Source organism: Orbicella franksi, chromosome 7 (assembly GCF_964199315.1).
Source record: "Orbicella franksi chromosome 7, jaOrbFran1.1, whole genome shotgun sequence".
In the NCBI taxonomy this organism is placed as follows: domain Eukaryota; kingdom Metazoa; phylum Cnidaria; class Anthozoa; order Scleractinia; family Merulinidae; genus Orbicella; species Orbicella franksi.
The window spans coordinates 7029930-7054845 of NC_138151.1; the positions used below are offsets into that span (position 1 = coordinate 7029930).

Here is a 24916-nt window from a genome sequence, read left to right on the forward strand (position 1 = left end):
TGAAGTGGGAACACCCTACAAACGGAGAAACCTTTCAATCCCTTCTGTTATCTAGTCGCAAAAGATTTTTCAAATTAAACTGCGCGAAGTTGCTTAACATTTCCTTTGAGATGTGATTCACGACGTCAAAGTTCGCGAATAAAAGCGTGCAAAGAAACGCAAACATTTGATTTCGTGAAACATTCACGTAGTTGTGTCAAGATTTCCGGCAGCCAGCTACCCTGCGAGAGGGGGTGCTTTACATTATGCCAAAAATTTCCGGTAATTTCGGTCAAAAGTCAAATGGAAAGGTCCGTTTCGGTTCTGTCCAATCGGAATTTTCGGGGCCACCTCTGGAGGTGATCCACTTTGATCGGTCAGACCGATTGGACCGAAGTTTGCCGTTCTATTTTGACAAACCGGTTTATTGCCCTGTTTGTCTTCAGTAGATTTCAGTCAATTCGGAAAGGATTTAAAAATGGTAAGAGTCATTCCTCTCGGTTGGCCCGGTTCGGATCGGAAAATGTCGTTCCATTTTCCTCGGTTAGTCCTGCTGGCCGTTTGACCGATCGCTCTGGCATAAAGAAAAGTATCCAGAGATTTATTTTTCTTTCTGCTTCAAATGTTCGTCTCGCAGGGTAGCTGAGCCGGGAATTGTTTCCAAAAAACTAGATACCCGGCAGTGAAATTCTAATAGGATTTCCACTAAACATCTCTTGGAATAGAGCTTTCTTTAGAAATGTCAAGAGATTTCAAGTAGTTGTGTCGAGTTGTGGAATTTTTCGAGCTTGGCCTTACTATAGGATCTCGATGTTCTCGACATTTTGCAAATATTCGCACTCTGGCTCACGGAGTCAACTCTCATAGAATGATATCCACAAAACTTACAACAGGCCATTTTCGAGTTACCTTGTGCCTCTGTTTCAAAACCGAGCCCTCGCGCAAATCTTTTCATATGAAAATGAGTTTGATTTAACCTGTAGGGGGAACACATTTTCATATGAATGGTTTTGCACACGGACTCGTTTCGACACAGACGCAAAAGGCAACGAGCTAGAGTGTGCGAGATTTGTTCAGAAATACCAAACGATTCTAAATATTGTTTTGCTTTTGTACTGGATGGAGGTTTTCGTTTTATTATTGATTGATTGATTGATTGATTTATTTATTCATTTAATTAAATATTGATTTTTGACGTTAATTAGTTTTTAGCTAGGACTGAAAGATCCAAATCAGTTGTAAAAGTTCCCAAGTTTATTGACCTACTTTATTAAGTAAATGTATTGTTAAGGACGTTCGCGCTAATAGTTTCTGCGCATCCTTACCGCGCACGCAAATTCACACGCCACGTCAAGCATCGAGCGTTGGCGCTAAGTACTAAAATAAACAATCATAGGGCAGATGGCCATAGGCCCTTTGCAGCTGGGGTCATGTGACCAAATTTTTCCTAGAAAATTTTCATATTATGGGCTATAACTTGAAGAATGCCAGAAATTAAAAAAGAGCGGATCGAAAATACTAAAATGGCCAAGTTTGAGGCCCCTGGCATTAAAGAGTAAGTTTATACGACCGTTTGAATTTTCGGAAAATTTAGAGGATTTGTATGGAAAATGTTACTGGAGAGCAAGACCTTGCTCTCCAACAACTTTTTCCATACAAATCTTCTTATTCTTTTAAAAATTCAGACTGTCGTAAAATCTCATTCTTTAATGATGGGGGCCTCAAACTTGGCCATTTTGATATTTTCGACATGCTTTTTCCATTTCTGGCATTCGTTAAGTTATAGCCCATAATTTTATGAAAAATAGGTCACGTGATGGCTTTGCTGCAAAGGGCCTATTTCTATAGCTTTGCTTGGATGTAACGATCTTGGCCGTTCGGTGACCTCTACTTTTCTTTCCAGAAACAGATTTTATTTACAGTTATCTCCACATGTCCAAAAATAAACAAAAAGTCAATGTGGGAAGTAAAAAAAGTTTCAAGATTTCTGTCCACGGGACATCGAATCCTGCAATCTTGCAGCTGCAAGGCGCATGAAACTATGGTCGCTAAATGCGAACTTGGTCTTAAAGTAACCTTACTAGTTGACTAAATTCACTTAACAGGTGCACTTAAACAATATTTGGCAGAGAACATTTCACTTTAATGTACTAGTTACAATATTTTTGGGCTTACAGACACTGTGGCCGTATTCAATAACGAAGTCCTATTTTTTCAGATTTAGGGTGTTCTTCCGGGCATGTTCTCTCCAAAACAAAGTCGGTGACTCCCCATTTTTTTTTACATTTCTGACATAATTCACTCGTCATCCTACAGTGGTAAAAGTCTCAGAAGAAAAATCGATGTTGAAATATTTTCGCGCGAACGTCTTTAAGGTGGCTCCCTATAGTTTACGATCGCACGCGCGCTGAGGACGAAGGTTCAAGTAATCTGTGCGCGCTCGAAGGAAAACGTCAGTGTTTTTCGATATTTTATGACGTCAACATGAGCACAAAAAGCAAAACTGACAGTGAAGTTTTTCGCGTTTCCTTCGGTGAAATTTCGTAAAATTCGGTAGTACATATCTTACTTTAGTCGGAGCTCATTTTTGAAGGAAATCTATAAGACCAGTTTTCTGGCTGGGGTAAAAGACGTAAATTTGCAAAAATCGAAAAACCTGCCTTAACAAACCCTACTTCTTTCCTGTTTAAAATTCGTATCCCGCAGGATGCGATGTATGCTGTGAAAATTTTGGAAGATTTCAGCGAAGAAATTTCAAGGAAATCACAAATAAAGCCATAAAAAAAGCAAAAAAACACATTCGTTTGGGCTTTTATAATTTAAGACTAAAACCCATAATTTTAACAGAGATGATAGTAAAATACTATTTAATGCAATAAGTTTGAAAAGACTGGGTGTAAAAACGAATGGAAAAACGGCATTCAAAACATAACACGTGCGCGCGCAATGCCATAAATGATTACCCTATGACGCCACCTTAAGTGGCTGGCCATCTTGAATATTTTAGTAGAACGAAATCTGAGGAGAGGGCGAGAAGTTTTTTCCTTCCCTCAGATTTCGTTCCCACAAGTATTCAAGATGGCCAGCTACAAACAGTCTAGTTTTCGGTTTTGGTCATTTTTAAGATCAGTTTTTCAGTTTTGCACTTACGATATCCGGTTTTTCGGTTGTGGTATCTCTTGCAGTTTTCCTTTCTTAGCATTTCGAAGATAAGAAAAGTTGATAACTCACTTGCCTACTTCCTAGGGCTTCTGTATTCGCTTGAAGATTAGAATCATCTTCTAAAAAGTGAAAGAGAATGAGATTTTTGCCTGGAAACAACCATCTAACTGCCGTTTCTTTGGAAAATCTAGGGTTAAAACAGGTTAAAGGAAAGGCAAAACTTTCAACTGAAGATGGTCTCGATCCCTCAAAAATAGAAACGCACACATCTTTTGTTTCTGTATTCAGGTTTATGAGTTTGCAGTTTTAATCATCATGTTCGGCAGTTTTTCGGATTTGGACGATTTTTCGGTTTTCAAGATATTTCGAGCGGTCTTCCGGTTTCTAGTAGGTCCCATTACGCTCCTCCTAGTTTTTTTTTTCCTGCCTCTCTGTGGAAAACAAAAGAAAACGCGCGCCTGATTCCCACACCACTCTTGGACTCAAGTAAGAATCAGAATGACTTCGCGAAGTGACCAGTTCTGTAACAACATAAAATTGTATCATTAGAAAAGCGAACAAGATCAGTTTTATGATTTTGTAATCAAAGACAAGGATGGCGCAGAAATCAGATCTCACAAGTTCATTCTTGCCTCCCAAAGTGAGTACTTCGCCGCATTGTTTCGCACAAATCCAAATGCCAGCGAAACGACTTTCAAAGATTTCTCCATCGATGTCATCAAGGAGTGCGTCGAATATTTTTACGGTCTTGAGCTGAACTTGACTAGTGAAAATTTTCAAGATGTGCTGATGTTTGCTGACTACATCACTCTTAGAGAAGTGATCGCTATTTGTATTGACTATATTCTCGAGAATATCGACGAGTCTAATTATGCTTCTGTAATCGACCTTGGTAACAGGAGGGAGATGTTCAGTTTAGTCGAGGCAGGAGTTTTGTTCGCCCTGAGAAACCTCACACGAAGTATCGATAGTTTTGACGAGCTCACCAAAGCGATGATTATAAAAGTTGCTGATCAACAACAGCAGATACCGATCAAGATGACAACGGAGCAATGGAACATCAATCGACTGAAGAAATTTCTGGTGGCACCGAAAGAAGAATTTGTCTTTCAAGCTCGTGGTTCTTCGGTTTCCCAAGGCAATTTCAATAATTGGGCACCAAAATTAGCCATTAACGGCCAAATTTCGAACAATGATCTTACTTATTTCCACTCGAAATGCGAGATGAATCCATGGCTAGAGGTGAAGTTCCCTTCCCCTGTGCTAATCTCGGCAGTGACCATTATCAACCGTAAGGATAGCTGTTGGAATAGGCTAGTAAATGTGGAGATCAGAGCTGGAATGGCTCCTGTCCCTGACGGTTTCACAGCCCAAGAAAGAGGAACCGATGCTGACAAGATGCTGGATGTCAACTCCAGGTGCGGATTCTTTGCCGGTCCACCTCACGGGTTTGTAGAGGAGGGACATGTCATCTTCTTTGACCGGCCAATTCTGGCACAGTACATCACTCTGCAGCTTCTGGGGGCTGGATATTTACAGATTAATGGCCTCAAAATTAACGGAGGTGACTTACTAAATTATGATAACCGTTTTTGATTTATTCAACTGTACCGGGATCTCTGGACAGAAATTAATTTTTAGAGATCAGACAATGTTATTGATGGTAACTCAAATTTCAAAAGATAGAAAAGTTCTAATTAGTTCTAAATGAGGATTAGAGATTTTTAAAGAACACCGGAGTATGTTTTAAGGACGTTTGAGCGAAAATCTTAAATACTTAGATTTTTTCCCAGCTGTACTTTTATTGTGGTTAGATTAAGAATTGAACTATCCAATAGAGCTGCATGGTGTCTGTATTGCGTTACAATGTGCGCTATACTTTTCAATGGCAGAAGAAGGTTCATTTAAGAATATTGTGATTTTTTGTGTTTCATTTTTCATCAACATGAATATGAAATGTTCTAATCTGGTAGTTTTGTGGCAACCCGTATAAGAGTTACACAGTGCAGATTACACAGAGCCAAGAGTAGATAGACATGAATAGTTCAGCTCTGTTTATTGAGTTTTACTGAGTTGCTAGCTCTGTTTATTGAGTTTTACTGAGTTGCTCCTTTCACATATCTTTGCAATGAAAATACACTTGCATTATGATGGCTATATTTAAATTTCAAAGAAGCATGTTGTAGTCCAGGGCCATCCATATCAAAAGGCATCTGGCAAAGTTAAGTCGCCTTTACAACCGCTTGCACCGGAGTCACGCACGGGAAGTGTTGCGTGACTCCAGCACGAGTGGTTTCAAAGGAGACTTGGCGAAGTGCGAAGAGTGCATCCACCTACGACATTCAGTTTCCTGTCTTTCCGGCATAAGCTATCTTTCTCCATTAGCACATCAAGGGTATCACGTGATAAAATCTGGAATGAAGAAGGCGCGAAAGGCTAGGAACTGGATACGACGGCCATGCGCGAGCAACCTCGTTCCCAGGGTCCCTCATCTTACCGCCCTCCTCTTCCCTCCTCGCTCGGGAGGGCTGGAAGATGGAAGGCCTAGGAAATAAGTTTGATGCGCACGCTTGGCCTGTAGATAACTTGAAATATGCGCTGGATCATTTCAAAGGGAAGCATCCCACGGCGAAGCTATGGCTTTTAATATCTATATGTATCTATTATCTTCTATCTTTGCGATCACCGTAGTGATTTCTATCGCGTCTTTCGTATGTCCTGCCTTCATCTTCTGTGCGGTCTCTTCGCTTATTAAATCTATCCTTCCCCTTTTCGTCAACCTCTCGACCTTTATCGTGACGTGATGCGTGATAAGCCCTGTCCGTTTGCTCTCTCGGGTCATACGTTGAGTGATAATCGTGATTGTGACGGTCACTCGCACCACCAGCATCACGTTCACGATAATCACGAAGACGCGTTTCACGATCGCGTTCATGAACATCACGATCACGCGTTTCCTTATCACGCTCTCGAATGTCTCGTACATGATTTAGCGCTTCACGGTCACGTCCACGCTCATGCACATCTCTACTTGCGTCACCATCTTTAAAATCACGTTCCCCACGATCACGCTTATTATCACGCGTAACTTTCAAATCTTGAGAATCACTGTCACGCTGTACACCTCGGTCAGTCCTATCACGTTTGTCCTTCTCAGTTTGGCTTGCTCTAGCAGGCGCTTTTTCTCTCCACGGCTCCTTTTCAAGCTTTTTCCTTTTTTCTGCGGGATCTTCCTCGCCTGAGCTGACCGTCGTTTTCTTTTTCTTTGGCGTTTTCTCATCTTTGTGTTTCTTTTGTTTCTTTGCTTTCTTCTCTTTTTTCCTTTTCTTTGGCAGCTCCAGTAATTCCTCTTCCTCATCTGAAGCCGGTGGTGAAGGTGACGGTGTCTTTGGTGCGCAGCCTTCCTCAATAATCTCCTTTCTGTTTCCGTGCTCGTCCTTCTCATCTCCTTTGGGTCGCCGATAGTTAGCACAGTGATCCACTCGGATGATCCTGCCGCCAAGCTTTGAAAGCGAATCCAAAATACTGCCATTACTAATGAAATTTGACCTTCAGTTTCATTTGCTAATAAGTGACATTCGAAAAATCAACGGTAAATTCCAGATTTATCCAATCGTCAATAGCCCCCACCCAACCACCCAACCCACCATCACTACCCTCAGGATTTATAAGCTGCATTGTTTCTTTGTCCTTACCTCTTAGAATCGACCAGTGCTTAGAGACCGATCATGATCATTCAGTACTGCATTAAAAACATAAACTACTCCTCTACGAATTTGAACACACTTTGAAAAGTCTTAATGATATTAATAATTAATATCGTTGCGACTTTTCATTGTGTGTTCAAATTAGAATTATTCTATTCTCTTTTGCTACCCTCAGCTGAATAGAAAACATTTCTTTTATAAGGGGGACAAATAAATATTATACAACAAATAGTTGAGAGAGCTGCCAGCAATCGATTATATTCACAAGAAACTGAGACACGGCTGAATACGGGTTACAAGCCAGGGAACAAACATAAAATGTTACATGCTTTTTCTCACAACAATAGCAAATTGTAATAAAGAAAATTAGCCTATAATTATGCATGCATGTATAGCAGGAGCCTGCTGTATTAATAAAAATATTTTATCAATTTCAAGTCTCTCTGACATGTCAGAAGCACTCAAATCAGTTTTACCCTCCTCAGGGGGTGGGCTGTTAACAAGATTTCATTCTTGTAAGCAACCAGCTCCATTTACAACCCTTTTTTTCATATCCTTGAGGTGGTTGCTTATAAAAGCTTCGACTGCAGATTGATAGAGATCCTAACCTTGATGCCATTGAGGTTGTCCACAGCCAAAATAGTACTACGTTGGTCTTCATAACACAAGAAACAAAATCCTTTTGGTTTTCCAGTTTTCTTGTCTCTGACTAGATTTACATTTACTATTTCACCATATCTGTTGATAGAAAAAGTTATGTGAAAATCAAATATTAGGACGGTTCTTGTTCACAGGCGACCTTGATCCTGGACATTGACTGTGCTTAAGATACGTCAAGCTAAAAACTCACCTTTTCCGTCATGCATTTTTATCATAGTTGTTTTTATTATTGTAAGTTTGCCTTTAATTGTAATTTAAGCTTTTTAAAATCATTGTAAGTTTACTTTTAATTGTAATTTTAGCTTTTTAGCCTTTTTATTCCGTTTTTAATCTTGTCATGCACATTTGAACATTTTATGAAATTTGCGCATCATAAATGCTATCGAAATTGAAATTGAAATTAAGATAGACCTTATATGTATTGTTACAAATACATTGTCTATTTACAAACAACTTGATATTATAATGCTAAACTTACTGTGAAAAAACACACAAGACGTCACCTTCTGTAAGGTCATAAGGGAGTCCACCTGTCAAGAAGAAATGACACATTTAGTATGTGTAATACTTATTAATACACATGAAAACATGAGTTATTGTTTCTCTTAACTCATTTCCTGCAAGCCAAAAAATGCAAAATTGACCATGTTGCATTCTTTATTTAATATCTCAACAACCATTTACAGTAGCATAGTATATAATTTTGAGCCAACTGTAAAATTACTTTCTTACTTACTTGAAACACCTCTCGGATTGTCTTCAGCCTTGGGAAAAATCAGTTCATAACTTTCACTGAGAACTTGGAGGTGTGAATTTCCCATTGTTTGGTACCAATTACACGAACATGAATTTGATTGTAATTCTCACTTGTTTATTGCATAATCTATGTTTGTTTGATTGGCCATTGTATGTGCTTTGGTTTTGGTTTTACCAAACTTTATTGAGAACTGTTCAAACACCAACTTCTATGGCTGGCCTCTGGGATGGATATAGGATTTTAGAGGGGGTTTGACAGGGTTTTCAAATTTACCCGGTGCCTGGTGCAAGTCACCGGCTACTTCAAGCATTTGCACCAGGTACTTTTCGTATTCCAACTTTCACCAATGTAATCGTAAACTGATCTTTTTGTGGAAATAAATATACGCTAACAGATGAAAAAAATAAATAAACAGAGCAGCTGCTATATATACCTTTCGAACCAGTTTCAAATTTCGAAGCAAGAGCATTTTTTGGCAGAAAGTCTGCTTGTGTGTACAGACTTTCATTAGAATGTGCATGTATCGGCACAATGGAAGTTTTCTTCTCACATGCACAGTTTCCAAGATGAAGTGGAGGCAGCAAAAGATGCTGTCTTTTCTTTCCACAGCCAAGAAGTCACAAAGACAAACAGGTAAAACTAATTTTAGGAATCAGAGTTAACAAATATTATGTGTTGTCCCAGTTCTGAAAATGATGATAAAACAGTCTGCTTAAGCTGAGGTGATCACAGTATGGATGGCTGTAACCACGTTTGTGTGCTGAACGCGAAGGGAGTCTTCCTCGTGAAATATTACTCATTACGGTCCTAATTGTTCCAAATGTATTTTAAATGAAAGGTTCAAAGAAGTCTTAACAACAAAACCCTTCAACAACACGAGTGTTCAGAATTTTAGACAAATGAACTGTGAATTGCAGCAAATTGTTGGAATCAATGTAGAAACAAAACGAGACCACTGACTTTGTTGAGATACTTCATATATGTAAAAGGAAAAATATCCACGGAAATATTATGTTAATTCTGTTGATTCATCTGCAGCTCTCTTTCTACTTTTTTTTAATTTGGAAACCCTGGTTTGAGCACAGGTTGCCCAGACATTGTATACGATTAATACGTGACCTTATGCTGTTGGCGATTGCATTACAATTTTAGCCGTTTATAAGACAATGTATGAGAATGCTTCGAAAATTACTCTAAATGCTACGTGTAGGAAATAATTTGAATAAAATGGCTTACCTTATGTTTGCATTGCGTTGTTTTGATGTCTCTGGGTTCGTGGAGGTGGTTTAGAGCCATTTAGGCAAGTTTTACTTTCTGGCAGTTTGCTTCCCCTTAAAGAGAAACGAAAGGCGGGCGACCCACTGGCCCGACGGCCCGCACTCAAAGCTCCGTAAATTGCACAAAAATGGTCTAATCTCGTCAAAATTGCCTCATGGCAGCCGTCGATAACTCTTCTTCCCATTCGCTTTCTCCCAAGGTTTCAAAGTTTATCTTAACAGCCAGAGAATCGCTGGTTTTCCAGCTCTTGCTTTCCATTTCGGCTCCATTTCGATCTGTAACCGATTATCTTGGGCACAGGATTTGAATTTGTAGCTTAACAACCTCGCCATGGTGACAAAGTCGCCTCCAACCATCGAGAGGCACGGGGCATTTTTTGATCATGCAAACGGCACCGTACCGCGGTGTATAACTGAAATTGACGCCTAAAAACACCGTTAACTGCAAAAATACAAGGAGCAAACAATATTCAGGTGAATTTAGCGCCTAAAAGCGCTGTCAACTGCAGCGAGAGATGGCAACGAGTAACTGACCAAAGCCCCGTGCCTCTCGACGGTTGGAGGCGACTTTGTCACGATGGCGAGGTTGTTAAGCTAGAAATTCAAATCCTGTGCCCAAGAAAATTGGTTACGGATCAAAATGGAGCCGAAATGGAAAGCAAGAGCTGGAAAACCAGCGATTCTCGGGCAGTTAAGATAAACTTTGAAACTGTGGGAGAAAGTGAATGGGAAGAAGATTTATCGACGGCTGCCATGAGACAATTTTGACGAGATTAGACCATTTTTGTGCAATTTACGGAGCTTTGAGTGCGGGCCGTTGGGCCAGTGGGTCGCCCGCCTTTCGTTTCTCTTTAGGGGAAGCAAACCGTCAGAAAGTAAAACTCGCCTAAATGGCTCTAAACCAACTCCACGAACCCAGAGACATCAAAACAACGCAATGCAAACATAAGTTAAGCCATTTTATTCAAATTATTTTCTACACGTAGCATTTAGAGTAATTTTCAAAGCATTCTCATACATTGTCTCATAAACGGCTAAAATTGTAACGCAATCGCCAACAGCTTAATGTCACGCATTAATCGTATACAACGTCTGGGCCGCCTGTGGTTTGAGAGACTGACTACAGATGGTGGTCCCCTGAAGAAATTGAAAATTGTTAAAAATTGTCTTGGGGCATCCTCCCCAGGAAAATTTTTAAAATTGAGGAAATAGGATTTCGGAAATGGGATTTCTGTCATTCTGAGGCCATGTCAGCGTGTTATTATGTCTATTTTTTAATTTAGGGGGTTCGACCAAACCCCCTGAACCCCTACTAGATCTGCCCCAGGGCCTGTTCGACAGTCTTACCAATGAAGACGTAGGCACTATCTTTGTATTGTTTGTGCCAAGCTTGACTGTCTTCCACTCCCATCTCCAACATTCGTTCATTCATTTTCTGAATGTTCTTTACGTTTCTGCAAAATACACCGAGTTCATATGTAAATTAAAGCTAGGACAAAAAATTAAAATTAATAACGGCTTTCACGCGTGGTGTCACAGTGCTAATTGCGACAACGCAAAGCATCAGCGTCATAAAGTAGAACACGAGTAGAAGCTCAACGCAAGTTCAATATAGTTACGCTTATATTCTGCAATGACAGAAGTCTTCCGTGGAATTAATTGCTTTTTTGCAACGTAAAACAAGTCACAGAAGGAATCATTACTTACGTTAACGGATTCATGTCTGTCTTTGAGCCAACGCTAGCTTCAATTTCGTCAAAACAACGAATATATTTCTGATGTTTCTGACAATTTGACAAAATGCGCCCGTTTTTACCACTGACCAAAATTTCGCGGACTCAGCCACTACTTCATAAGGTAAAGATAGCCATATTTGGCACTATAATGTTCGAAGAGCCTTGCGTGACTCAAGGCCTGGGAAATTATCCAAACTCGAATTTACACCCTCAAAGCTCTCTCAAAACTATGCAAAAAAGTACTTGGACTGGAGGTCATACATCGTCTGTGTTATCTTTAGACGTGAACAGAGAAGGTATTTTAGCTTCAGGTGGAGAGGATGAGCTGTGTATCTGGTCAAAGGATGGTACATCTCAAAGCAAACTTTCGTTTACTTCATATCTGTCCGGTGACCGTGACACCAAAGAAGTAAACAGCGTTTGCTTTTGTGTGAAAAACCCTGAACGTTTATACGCTTCTTGCGGGAACAAAATATTAGGTTATGACCTGAGAAATCTTGCATCTACCGTTTGCGAATTTCAGTTCAACGAGGATGAAATTAACCAATTGGCCATTCACGACAAGGGAACGTTCCTTGCCGCCTGCGATGACAGCGGTGAAATTAAAATAATAGATGTGGCATCGGGAAGATTATTTAAGTCACTGCACAACAAAGACGATAACATTTGTTCGACTGTTCAATTCAGGTCTAACAGACCTTGGGAAATAATTTCCGGGGGCATGGATTTCAAAGTTGTCAGCTGGGACTTTTCCTCTGGAAGACCTCTTCAGGAACTTAATGTTCAGAAACTTGGAGGTGACAGTCAAGAAGGGGCCTATTTCATCAACCCACCATTTGTTCACTCCATTCACATGGCAGGAAATGGGAGAATGTTCGTGGCTGGATTAGGTATCAACACATTTACGTTGATGTAAATAATATTTCCTCAACTTCCATAGGGTTTTCTTCTGGGCACTTGTATTATGGGGTAAAGGATTGTTGGGGTTGCTTTAAAGGTACAGTTTAGAGCCCAAAGTATCTTAATAATGAAAAAAATAATAGTTAAGACTTAATTTATTCTGGTAAAAGTAAAGCTGGTCAGTCAATCAACAAAGATTGATTGACTGGTATGAATCAATGACCAGTACATTGACAAACATACTTGCAGCTAATTTACAAAAATATCAGTTAAAATCTAGAGAAACCTAAGCATTACTCGTACAAATATGACTGGCGCTGTCCATGTTCATCAAGTAAGTGAAAGTGTTCTAAGCTCAAGTATCTCTCTTGGCAGTTTGTTCCAGGCACTCGCAGCTGAGAATTTAAACGACGCCTGTCCACCGTTGGTCTGAACTGGTGGTAGATCTAATGATGTTGGATCCCTGAGGGATTGACGGTGTCTTTGTGATTGTTTTACTAAGTAACCTGCCAACTGCTTAGGGCAGTTACTGTTCCCAACTCAGCACATGTATGTCATGAATTTTGCTCCTCGGCTGCCCATATGATGTACTGGGTATGTCAAAATTTTAAGACACTCAGTCAAACTCCCTGCACACCAGAAACAACTTTTATCTGCATCTGAGATTTGTCGGGCTACAACATCTTGTTTTGCCCTTTTTTTCTTTTCTTTTTGGCATACAAAGGTTCTCACAGCTCCAAAATTTTGATTTCAGGCAATGGGAGCATCCAACTTTTCAGGTTTGAAGGAAAGAAGAAATTTGTTCCTGACAAGTGTCTGAAAAAACATTCCTCCAGTGCATCTCAAGTCCACTTCCCTAAGTTTAGTCCAAATGACATGCTAGTGTCAGGTGGAGATGACTGTAGAGTTGTTCTGTGGAATCTAAGTAGCGGCCAGTGCAACGGGACATCGGTTGCAGAGAATATTGTAAAAGAAGCCAGTTCTGTCTGTGTTGTCCATGAAGTCCAGCATGGATCAAAGATTAACTGGATTTCATCTAGTTCACCGACACAAAATATTTTTGTGGCCGATCTAACAAATGATATATCTGTGTACTGTGTGACATGAAGATTGACTTCAATTTACGTTAATACAAAAAATGACACACTTCAGATTGAAAACAGTTTTTAGGATTTATTACCACATGGTACCTTGATTTGGAAATTGTGGAGAAAACAACCCGCTATTCTGGTTTTTCCACAACTGACAACAAAATCAATTTTAAAAAATGCAGGATAATAGCCTTGTACATAACGCTACAAATAACGCTTTCATTTAAATGGTCATGTACTAGGGCTTTCACAGCATACTTGTAATGAACAGCACCACATAAATATACTCCATAGTATTCACATGAATGAACAACAAAGGGGCAAAGCTGCATGTCTGGGTTTTCTTGGACGAAGTAAACTGTTGTTAATATCAGTGTCTGTATTATGGAGGTCTCTGTAAAGGTAGGTTCAACTGTTAAATTGCTTCCCCTTGAATGGTTATGCACTAGGGTTTCATCGAGTCTCCAGACAACCGTAACTTAGAACTAGGTACCATAAACAGTACCATGTGAAAATCTTGCGTAACAGCGATCATTTGAATGGTCACACAGTAGGGTTTCATCTGTGGTCTTTCAAAAGAACCTTCGAGTCCTACCCTGGGAGTGAAACTGAAAATCATGAAACTCAAATTCCTTCCAATCTTAAGTGGGCAATTACCACTATTAGACATGCCTGCAGGGAGTCATGGTAGTTCTATTCATCATCTTAGACTGGGTTTTTTTTTCATCAATACAACTACCATGATGCCCAAAGGCACATTTCATAGAGGGAGGACAACAATGCTGTTGGCAAATGTACTTTATTGTTCACATGATTAAAGGAACAATGTTAATATCAAAGTCTAGTTTTCACATACTTCAACTATTTCGTTGGCTTGTTGGAAGGTCTTTGGGAGAGGAGGATGTTACTTTATAGACGTTTATACATAATAAGATTTTAAGTTTTAGGTGGTGCCTCCTATCTATGGGTTATTTCATCACAGGCTCAGAATGACATATGGTTCACAACAGCCATGCCAAACGTTTTTTTTTTTTTTCTTCAGTCAAAGCACCTTGTACGCAACTGAGATTTGTTTCTTTGTTGAAAAATTCATTAGGTGAAGCACTAATTACTTTCAAGCTGAACACAACTTCAAGTGGGAAGCTTTACTTCTACCTTGACGAGAAATGGCCCCAGGTTGAAAAATCTTCACAATGCCAAAACAAGCTGGATATGGCACAATATTCATGTAAGTTATGAGTGTGAAGTGATTTGTTTTATGGCATAATTTTATGTTTTACTCTGAAGCATTTAACCTCTTACATCACATGATAATTTTTTTTTCGTCTATAGTAGTGACAGCAGTAGTCAAGGCACACTGACTTAGTGGTCAGTGTGATGGTCTCTGAAACTTTGTAACAAGTAGTCTGGGTGAAACTGTGGCCAGGGTTATTGCAATGCGTTCTTGCCAACTTGGCAATACACTTTACTTTTCTCTTTCTACCATGGGGTATTAATAACAATTAACATGCAAACTAAGTGGCTGGGGTGGTAACCCTGAATATGTGACAGGCTAGTACACCCAATCCAGGGGGGTAATAGAAAATGCTCCTGATCATATATGTTAAGAACCAGCCAAATGTGCCACTCTTGCACAAACTTGCCAGTTGCTGAGGACTTCTTTGATTATTCTCCTTAGATTACTCAGGTTCTCAGAGCCATCTCCACCCGTAAGAGGGGAGGGGGGGGGGGGGGGGGTCTGGCATGTCTTGTACGCTGATTCTGTGACTTGCGACCCTAGTGTGCCAGCTCTTGACGATGTTACTTTCACCTTGGAAATGCTTAATCCTGATTCTGGAGGAAAACCATCTAGTCATTGTGGTTGTGATGAGACAGGTTAGCCTTAATTTTGCGGGTTATTTAAAAACAGAAGTCTACATGTTTATTATCAAGATCACAAGGTGGTGTAGGGCGGTTCCATTAAGTATTTATTAATTTAGTAATAGCAGCTTGAAAAGATAGATTCTTGTTAATTTCCCAGGGTTGCTGTCATTTTACGAAGTGCTGGCATTCCTGTATTTTGCTGGAGCAATAGCTTATGGTCAGCGTCTGTGGCAAACGATCCAGAAAGGTGGACCCATGCACCTGGTATGCTTAATATCAACTCTCCTTTCTGGTGTCTATGTATTTTTTTTATGTTAGTTGTGAGAATTTAATGATACATCAGGACTAAATTCCTTAGATGATGATTTTTGTTATTCTCATCACCTGTCTGCTTGACTTTATATTGATACTGTAAGGAGAAATTGGATTTTGATCAAGCTTCATTTTAAGATATTTACATTTTTATTTCATCAGTTAAAATCTATCATGTCTTCACATAAGCATCATTGCAATCGGCTGAGGGAATTTTTGCTGATTTTACATAATGTGTACATGCACTTTATTGAGCATCTCTGAAAAGGGTTTTTCAGCATCGAGATTGAAATACAGAAAATCAAATCACAATAAATAAATAACAGAGATATCTAGAAACATTGCATGACGTTATTATCTATCGTTCATATCTCACTAGCTGTATTAGGAACACAGAAGTAAAATTATGAAATGTCTTGATTTCTAGTGAGTGTGGCATAGTAGTAAACGGCAGTGATACAATACACAGCCCAAAATACTAAATAAACCAGAGAAACGTGCCTTTAAATGTTTTTATTCTTTCTCTTTATTTCAGGTGATAAAAATGTTGTCTATTGCTATGATTTACCAGGCTACAGGGCATTTTCTTACTTTAATTCATCTCTACAGGTAATTGAATCCTTCTCAGCCTTTTAGAGAAGTTTCAAAACATCTTCCATGCTTTCTATTGACTTGTTGCAACATAAGTGGAAGTTTGGGAGAATGAGAAATGTTGTGTGGAACAAATCAAAATGAAACAATCCTAGTTAGAGGAATTATTGTTTTGAAGGAAGAAAAACATCAGATGTAATATAATTAAACAATTAACAGCAACAACTTACAACACCAGCATTTAATTATGTTTGGTTTACAAAATATTATAATAATTTATAGTGTAATAAAGGAATGCATTGTATCTCAGGTGAAATGTGTTAGTTTACGTGCATTGTCTATGAAAATGATGGAGATGTAACCACAGAGCGTATTTGATTTTTCTCATTTTTCATCTTTGACAAAACTCAGATATTCAAAGGATGGCGAAGGTTACTCTTTTCTCAGCAAGCTGTCTACAGGTAAACATTAAATAAAACAAGTTTAATTGAAACTTGTTTATCTTTTTACTCGTGGCTTGCTTGTGATTATAATGTAACTACCATAAATTTTGCAATGTTCATTTTGGGAATTTTGGAATTTACTACCGTAGTAATTTTTCTTAGGTCTCTTGGCATCGTAATCCCAAAAGGGCCTCTTTTGGTTGTTTCTATAAACAAGTCTGTTTTTGTGAGGTTGGACAACAGGCCAAATGATTTTTTTGTTCCTGTGATAACTATTGATGCCTTCTATAGGCTTATTACTTACTGTGTGTGTTTATTTAATTTAAAGTCATCTTCTTTGTTGTGTTTGATTTTACAGCTGCAGATGGCCTAGGTGGCTATCAGATGTTACTTATGATGGCCAAGTTGTCCACAGGATGGACTCTTAGTTCCTCATTCTCAACACTGGATCCAAAACAGATGAAACAAATTAGTATTGGCGTGATTGCAATTTCAGTTTTTGAGGTGCAGTTTTGTATGTTTACAAATAGGAAGAAGTTGAGTGCACTAGTGAAAAAAAATTGATCATCTACATGTAATCCAATCAGACTTGATCAGAAACACACTCTGTAAGATTTTTATTCATTGTGGGGTTCCAGGCAATTTCCACACTTGCACGAAGAATGGTTATTTGGTTTGTACCCCCCCCCCCTTTCCCCCATGGAATTTCTAGTACCTTCCCTTTAAAAATTTGGCTATTTAATCACCCCAACCCCCCTGGAATTTCCAATGACTATCCTTGACCAGTGTGGCTATGGATATTTTATGGACCTGCACATTCTAAAATAGGAGAAGACTGCAAATGAAAATGTAGCGAGTCCCCAGAGATTAAAAGTTTTAAGATTCATTTAATCCACAGTCATACCGTATTCTATGATTCAGTTTATCTTGGTCATTAGTAGAGCAGAACAATAATGAAATGTAAAATACTGACATAGTGCAAATTCTAAACTGTTTGCTGGTATTTCCAGGTTATATTAACCTCTTGGGAGATGACTCTTCTTCTAGTCCTTGTTAAAATTGTTGTAGCTGGAGCATTTGCTGTAAATATAAGTAGAAAAGTTTCAGAGGAGAGAAGTACACTCCGTAGAGAATTTTATATTAAATTTGCAAAGGTGAGTGTTGATCCATTTCTTTTTACGCCATACAAGGTGGTTTAAATTTTTATGTCATGAACCTTGGGCTTGTGTTTGACCATTCAGATCCATTCACCATTCAGATTGTAAACATTATTTAATCAAATTGGGCAGTCCTTATTTGTGGTATTGTTAATTATGCTGTGCAAATTTGGTCTAACTCATGAAACTCTAGTGTGTGGTCATTCAAATGAAAGCTATTGAGCAGTACTTTCATGTGGTACTGTTTATTATGCTGTACAAAGTGGTTCTAACTTCTAAGTCTGTGGATGAAACCCTAGTGTGTGACCATTCAAATGAAAGCTATTGAGCAGTACTTTCATGTGGTACTGTTTATTATGCTGTACAAAGTAGTTCTAACTTCTAAGTCTGTGGATGAAACCCTAGTGTGTGACCATTCAAATGAAAGCTATTGAGCAGTACTTTCATGTCATACTGTTTATTGTGTTGTACACATTATGACATGGAAGTTCTAACTTTTAATGGTGGTTTTCTTTCATGGAGTGACAGTTTGACTTTTGTATATTTTTCCAGTGTTGTTTAACCTGGCTTTTAGCATATCCTGCCTTAGCAATAGTGTCATTGGTTTTACCTGTCCACTCTAGATTTAAGGTAAGTAATATGGAACAGTTAAAGTAAAACCCATATATTTACCCCAATATAACAAAGTACAGCCAAAGGGATTCAAAAAATATGTTCATTGGGATGGAAGTATAGCAGAAGCTAATCCCTGTCAAAATGAATTCGCATTAAAAGTATGACACAAGGACCACAAGGCAGTGTGTGCAGGCCATGATAAGACTGGATTGATCGCCAAGGATACTAATGTTGTGAATGATGTACACCTTGAAATAAAAAAAATCCTTATTCATTTTGCCCAGTTTTTCTACAGTTCATGTTTTCTTTATTGCACAATGTTTCACGCTGCAAGTAACTGAACGCCTGATAGAGGCTCTTTCTCTGGAGTTTTGATATACCACACTTACATTGAGGAATGACATGTCTCTTTGAAAAATATCTACTAGCCTACATTTAGCACTCTGATTACTGATTTGGTAATACTGCTATTTGAGAGTTCACATTATATGCCAAATACTTCTTACTAGATAAGCAATTAAACTCTTTTCTGCTAGCTAATGCAAGTATTAAATTTTGAACCGCTACTTAAATGTATTTCTGTTCAATTCAGGTAATAACATGGGGCTTGTTGACAGTTCAGTGCATATCAATCCTGTTATTATACAGACTGTTCTTATCACGGAGTCTGTACTGGGAGGTATCTTCCCTGGCAACTAGCACGCTTCCTCTACGACTGGACAGAGGCTATGGAGCCAAGACCTACAACTCTGAAACGAGGACTGTTAGAATACATAAACATATTGCAGTGAATTAGGCCAATTCTGCTCAAAGATTATTTTTCTGTTTGTGGTTCTGGATGTTCAGTTTGCCTCTGTAACTTCAGACAATATTCTCCAAGGAAGGAAGTGCTTGTGGGGGAATCTTTCCTATCAAATCCTTCAGTATAATTACAAATTCAGCTTTCAGAGTGGACACTTTTGGGACCAGCCGCTGCACTGTCCAATTGAACCTAAGCGATATCTGTCGGAGAGAATCTGTGTTTGTTAGTGGTCTGCCCTTGATGCCGCGAAGTTACAAAAAAAACCGAATAACCACCCTGCACGGGTAATCGTAGTTTTGAAGCTTCTTTCCATCACCTCTTCCGAAGGGTTGCAAATGTTGCAGGGTTGCTACGTTTGGGCGTCTATTATGTATACCATATGTGGATTGATCCATATCATAGCATATAAATGTTTTGAATAAAACTTCTCGAAAGTAATCAGTCTTTTCCTTTAATGTTGATGTGATATATCAAATACGAAAAACCGTGTTTGACCACATTTCCAAACACCGAGAAGCGAGTTGAAAATACGACGCACAGCGGAGTATTTTTGACGAACTTCGAGGGGCTTGGAAATGTGGTCAAACACTGTCTTGAATGTTTGATACATCCTCTTAATCGAAGCAAAAAATAAGTCAAACGTTTTGGGTAGAGGGGTTTTCGTTACTTTCGGAACTCTTCGCTAGTGATCCTCCTTAGTGACGTATCTGGTATATTTTGGAAACGTAATTAGCATAAGTTTTATTTAAAGATGCATTGAAGTGGGAACACCCTACAAACGGAGAAACCTTTCAATCCCTTCTGTTATCTAGTCGCAAAAGATTTTTCAAATTAAACTGCGCGAAGTTGCTTAACATTTCCTTTGAGATGTGATTCACGACGTCAAAGTTCGCGAATAAAAGCGTGCAAAGAAACGCAAACATTTGATTTCGTGAAACATTCACGTAGTTGTGTCAAGATTTCCGGCAGCCAGCTACCCTGCGAGAGGGGGTGCTTTACATTATGCCAAAAATTTCCGGTAATTTCGGTCAAAAGTCAAATGGAAAGGTCCGTTTCGGTTCTGTCCAATCGGAATTTTCGGGGCCACCTCTGGAGGTGATCCACTTTGATCGGTCAGACCGATTGGACCGAAGTTTGCCGTTCTATTTTGACAAACCGGTTTATTGCCCTGTTTGTCTTCAGTAGATTTCAGTGAATTCGGGAAAGGATTTAAAAATGGTAAGAGTCATTCCTCTCGGTTGGCCCGGTTCGGATCGGAAAATGTCGTTCCATTTTCCTCGGTTAGTCCTGCTGGCCGTCTGACCGATCGCTCTGGCATAAAGAAAAGCATCCAGAGATTTCTTTTTCTTTCTGCTTCAAATGTTCGTCTCGCAGGGTAGCTGAGCCGGGAATTGTTTCCAAAAAACTAGATACCCGGCAGTGAAATTCTAATAGGATTTCCACTAAACATCTCTTGGAATAGAGCTTTCTTTAGAAATGTCAAGAGATTTCAAGTAGTTGTGTCGAGTTGTGGAATTTTTCGAGCTTGGCCTTACTATAGGATCTCGATGTTCTCGACATTTTGCAAATATTCGCACTCTGGCTCACGGAGTCAACTCTCATAGAATGATATCCACAAAACTTACAACAGGCCATTTTCGAGTTACCTTGTGCCTCTGTTTCAAAACCGAGCCCTCGCGCAAATCTTTTCATATGAAAATGAGTTTGATTTAACCTGTAGGGGGAACACATTTTCATATGAATGGTTTTGCACACGGACTCGTTTCGACACAGACGCAAAAGGCAACGAGCTAGAGTGTTCGAGATTTGTTCAGAAATGCCAAACGATTCTAAATATTGTTTTGCTTTTGTACTGGATGGAGGTTTTCGTTTTATTATTGACTAATTGATTGACTGATTTATTCATTTAATTAAATATTGATTTTTGACGTTAATTAGTTTTTAGCTAGGACTGAAAGATCCAAATCAGTTGTAAAAGTTCCCAAGTTTATTGACCTACTTTATTAAGTAAATGTATTGTTAAGGACGTTCGCGCTAATAGTTTCTGCGCATCCTTACCGCGCACGCAAATTCACACGCCACGTCAAGCATCGAGCGTTGGCGCTAAGTACTAAAATAAACAATCATAGGGCAGATGGCCATAGGCCCTTTGCAGCTGGGGTCATGTGACCAAATTTTTCCTAGAAAATTTTCATATTATGGGCTATAACTTGAAGAATGCCAGAAATTAAAAAAGAGCGGATCGAAAATACTAAAATGGCCAAGTTTGAGGCCCCTGGCATTAAAGAGTAAGTTTATACGACCGTTTGAATTTTCGGAAAATTTAGAGGATTTGTATGGAAAATGTTACTGGAGAGCAAGACCTTGCTCTCCAACAACTTTTTCCATACAAATCTTCTTATTCTTTTAAAAATTCAGACTGTCGTAAAATCTCATTCTTTAATGATGGGGGCCTCAAACTTGGCCATTTTGATATTTTCGACATGCTTTTTCCATTTCTGGCATTCGTTAAGTTATAGCCCATAATTTTATGAAAAATAGGTCACGTGATGGCTTTGCTGCAAAGGGCCTATTTCTATAGCTTTGCTTGGATGTAACGATCTTGGCCGTTCGGTGACCTCTACTTTTCTTTCCAGAAACAGATTTTATTTACAGTTATCTCCACATGTCCAAAAATAAACAAAAAGTCAATGTGGGAAGTAAAAAAAGTTTCAAGATTTCTGTCCACGGGACATCGAATCCTGCAATCTTGCAGCTGCAAGGCGCATGAAACTATGGTCGCTAAATGCGAACTTGGTCTTAAAGTAACCTTACTAGTTGACTAAATTCACTTAACAGGTGCACTTAAACAATATTTGGCAGAGAACATTTCACTTTAATGTACTAGTTACAATATTTTTGGGCTTACAGACACTGTGGCCGTATTCAATAACGAAGTCCTATTTTTTCAGATTTAGGGTGTTCTTCCGGGCATGTTCTCTCCAAAACAAAGTCGGTGACTCCCCATTTTTTTTTACATTTCTGACATAATTCACTCGTCATCCTACAGTGGTAAAAGTCTCAGAAGAAAAATCGATGTTGAAATATTTTCGCGCGAACGTCTTTAAGGTGGCTCCCTATAGTTTACGATCGCACGCGCGCTGAGGACGAAGGTTCAAGTAATCTGTGCGCGCTCGAAGGAAAACGTCAGTGTTTTTCGATATTTTATGACGTCAACATGAGCACAAAAAGCAAAACTGACAGTGAAGTTTTTCGCGTTTCCTTCGGTGAAATTTCGTAAAATTCGGTAGTACATATCTTACTTAAGTCGGAGCTCATTTTTGAAGGAAATCTATAAGACCAGTTTCCTGGCTGGGGTAAAAGACGTAAATTTGCAAAAATCGAAAAACCTGCCTTAACAAACCCTACTTCTTTCGTGTTTAAAATTCGTATCCCGCAGGATGCGATGTATGCTGTGAAAATTTTGGAAGATTTCAGCGAAGAAATTTCAAGGAAATCACAAATAAAGCCATAAAAAAAGCAAAAAAACACATTCGTTTGGGCTTTTATAATTTAAGACTAAAACCCATAATTTTAACAGAGATGATAGTAAAATACTATTTAATCATTGCTTATAATATAACATGCAATAAGTTTCAAAAGACTGGGTGTAAAAACGAATGGAAAAACGGCATTCAAAACATAACACGTACGCGCGCAATACCATAAATGATTACCCTATGAAGCCACCTTAAGTGGCTGGCCATCTTGAATATTTTAGTAGAACGAAATCTGGGGAGAGGGCGAGAAGTTTTTTCCTCCCCTCAGATTTCGCTCTAGTTTTCGGTTTTAGTCATTTTTAAGATCAGTTTTTCAGTTTTGCACTTACGATATCCGGTTTTTCGGTTGTGGTATCTGTTGCGGTTTTCCTTTTTTAGCATTTCGAAGATAAGAAAAGTTGATAACTCACTTGCCTACTTCCTAGGGCTTCTGTATTCGCTTGAAGATTAGAATCAATCTTCGAAAAAGTGAAAGAGAATGAGATTTTTGCCTGGAAACAGCCATCTAACTGCCGTTTCTCTGGAAAATCTAGGGTTAAAACAGGTTAAAGGGAAGGCAAAACTTTCAACTGAAGATGGTCTCGATCCCTCAAAAATAGAAACGCACACATCTTTTGTTTCTGTATTCAAGTTTATCAGTTAGCAGTTTTAATCATCATGTTCGGCAGTTTTTCGGAATTGGACGATTTTTCGGTTTTCAAGATATTTCGAGCGGTCTTCCGGTTTCTAGAAAGCCCCAGTGTCCTCCTCCTAGTTCTTTTTTTTTCTGCCTCTCTGTGGAAAACAAAAGAAAACACGCGCCTGATTCCGACAACACTCTTGGACTCAAGTAAGAATCAGAATGACTTCGGGAAGTGACCAGTTCTGTAACAATATAAAATTGTATCATAAGAAAAGCGCAGATCAGTTTTATGATTTTGTAATCAAAGACAAGGATGGCGCAGAAATCAGATCTCACAAGTTCATTCTTGCCTCCCAAAGTGAGTACTTTGCCGCATTGTTTCGCACAAATCCAAATGCCAGCGAAACGACTTTCAAAGATTTCTCCATCGATGTCATCAAGGAGTGCATCGAGTATTTCTCCGTTCTTGAGCTGAACTTGACGAGTGAAAATGTTCAAGATGTGCTGATCTTTGCTGACTACATCACTCTTAGAGAAGTGATCGCTATTTGTATTGACTATATTCTCGAGAATATCGACGAGTCTAATTATGCTTCTGTAATCGACCTTGGTAACAGGAGGGAGATGTTCAGTTTAGTCGAGGCAGGAGTTTTGTTGGCCCTGAGAAACCTCACACGAAGTATCGATAGTTTTGACGAGCTCACCAAAGCGATGATTATAAAAGTTGCTGATCAACAACAGCAGATACCGATCAAGATGACAACGGAGCAATGGAACATCAATCGACTGAAGAAATTTCTGGTGGCACCGAAAGAAGAATTTGTCTTTCAAGCTCGTGGTTCTTCGGTTCGCCAAGGCAATTTCAATTATTGGGCACCAAAATTAGCCATTAACGGCCAAATTTCGAACAATGATCTTACTTATTTCCACTCGAAATGCGAGATGAATCCATGGCTAGAGGTGAAGTTCCCTTCCCCTGTGCTAATCTCGGCAGTGACCATTATCAACCGTAAGAATGGCTGGTGGAATAGGCTAGTAAATGTGGAGATCAGAGCTGGAATGGCTCCTGTCCCTGACGGTTTCACAGCCCAAGAAAGAGGAACCGATGCTGACAAGATGCTGGATGTCAACTCCAGGTGCGGATTCTTTGCCGGTCCACCTCACGGGTTTGTAGAGGAGGGACATGTCATCTTCTTTGACCGGCCAATTCTGGCACAGTACATCACTCTGCAGCTTCTGGGGGCTGGACGTTTACAAATTAATGGCCTCAAAATTAACGGAGGTGACTTACTAAATTATGATAACCGTTTTTGATTTATTCAACTGTACCGGGATCTCTGGACAGAAACTAATTTTTAGAGATCAGACAATGTTATTGATGGTAACTCAAATTTCAAAAGATAGAAAAGTTCTAATTAGTTCTAAATGAATATTAGAGATTTTTAAAGAACACCGGAGTATGTTTTAAGGACGTTTGAGCGAAAATCTTAAATACTTAGATTTTTTCCCAGCTGTACTTTTATTGTGGTTAGATTAAGAATTGAACTATCCAATAGAGCTGCATGGTGTCTGTATTGCTTTACAATGTGCGCTATACTTTTCAATGGCAGAAGAAGGTTCATTTAAGAATATTGTGATTTTTTGTGTTTCATTTTTCATCAACATGAATATGAAATGTTCTAATCTGGTAGTTTTGTGGCAAC

The 24916-nt window shown here is 39.0% G+C and overlaps 4 protein-coding genes and 1 pseudogene across 4 annotated transcripts; 4 read left to right on the top strand and 1 right to left on the bottom strand.

Moving 5' to 3' along the window:
- The first annotated feature begins 3639 nt into the window (after nt 1-3639).
- On the top strand, nt 3640-4737 carry LOC145492811 (uncharacterized; annotated as a pseudogene).
- An 827-nt stretch (nt 4738-5564) lies between these two features.
- LOC145492110 (uncharacterized) lies at nt 5565-11328 on the bottom strand. Its single transcript, XM_081471441.1, has 5 exons — nt 11250-11328; nt 10890-10996; nt 7987-8038; nt 7457-7586; nt 5565-6644 (listed from the first exon to the last, which is right to left on the bottom strand). Exons 1-5 carry the CDS (start codon nt 11261-11263, stop codon nt 5805-5807), a joined length of 1143 nt encoding a protein of 380 aa, XP_081327567.1. The 5' UTR covers nt 11264-11328; the 3' UTR covers nt 5565-5804.
- Nucleotides 11329-11426: 98 nt separating this feature from the next.
- On the top strand, nt 11427-13813 carry LOC145492930 (WD repeat-containing protein 53-like). Its single transcript, XM_081472305.1, has 2 exons — nt 11427-12168; nt 12933-13813. Exons 1-2 carry the CDS (start codon nt 11427-11429, stop codon nt 13283-13285), a joined length of 1095 nt encoding a protein of 364 aa, XP_081328431.1. The 3' UTR covers nt 13286-13813.
- A 1200-nt stretch (nt 13814-15013) lies between these two features.
- Nucleotides 15014-19490, top strand: LOC145492951 (integral membrane protein GPR180-like). Its single transcript, XM_081472328.1, has 8 exons — nt 15014-15144; nt 15290-15396; nt 15980-16053; nt 16447-16496; nt 16837-16982; nt 17489-17632; nt 18188-18265; nt 18843-19490. The coding sequence occupies exons 1-8, from the start codon at nt 15087-15089 to the stop codon at nt 19044-19046; spliced, it is 861 nt and encodes a 286-aa protein (XP_081328454.1). The 5' UTR covers nt 15014-15086; the 3' UTR covers nt 19047-19490.
- Nucleotides 19491-23432: 3942 nt separating this feature from the next.
- On the top strand, nt 23433-24527 carry LOC145492813 (uncharacterized). Its single transcript, XM_081472193.1, has one exon. The coding sequence runs from the start codon at nt 23433-23435 to the stop codon at nt 24525-24527; it is 1095 nt and encodes a 364-aa protein (XP_081328319.1).
- The last annotated feature ends 389 nt before the right edge of the window (nt 24528-24916 follow it).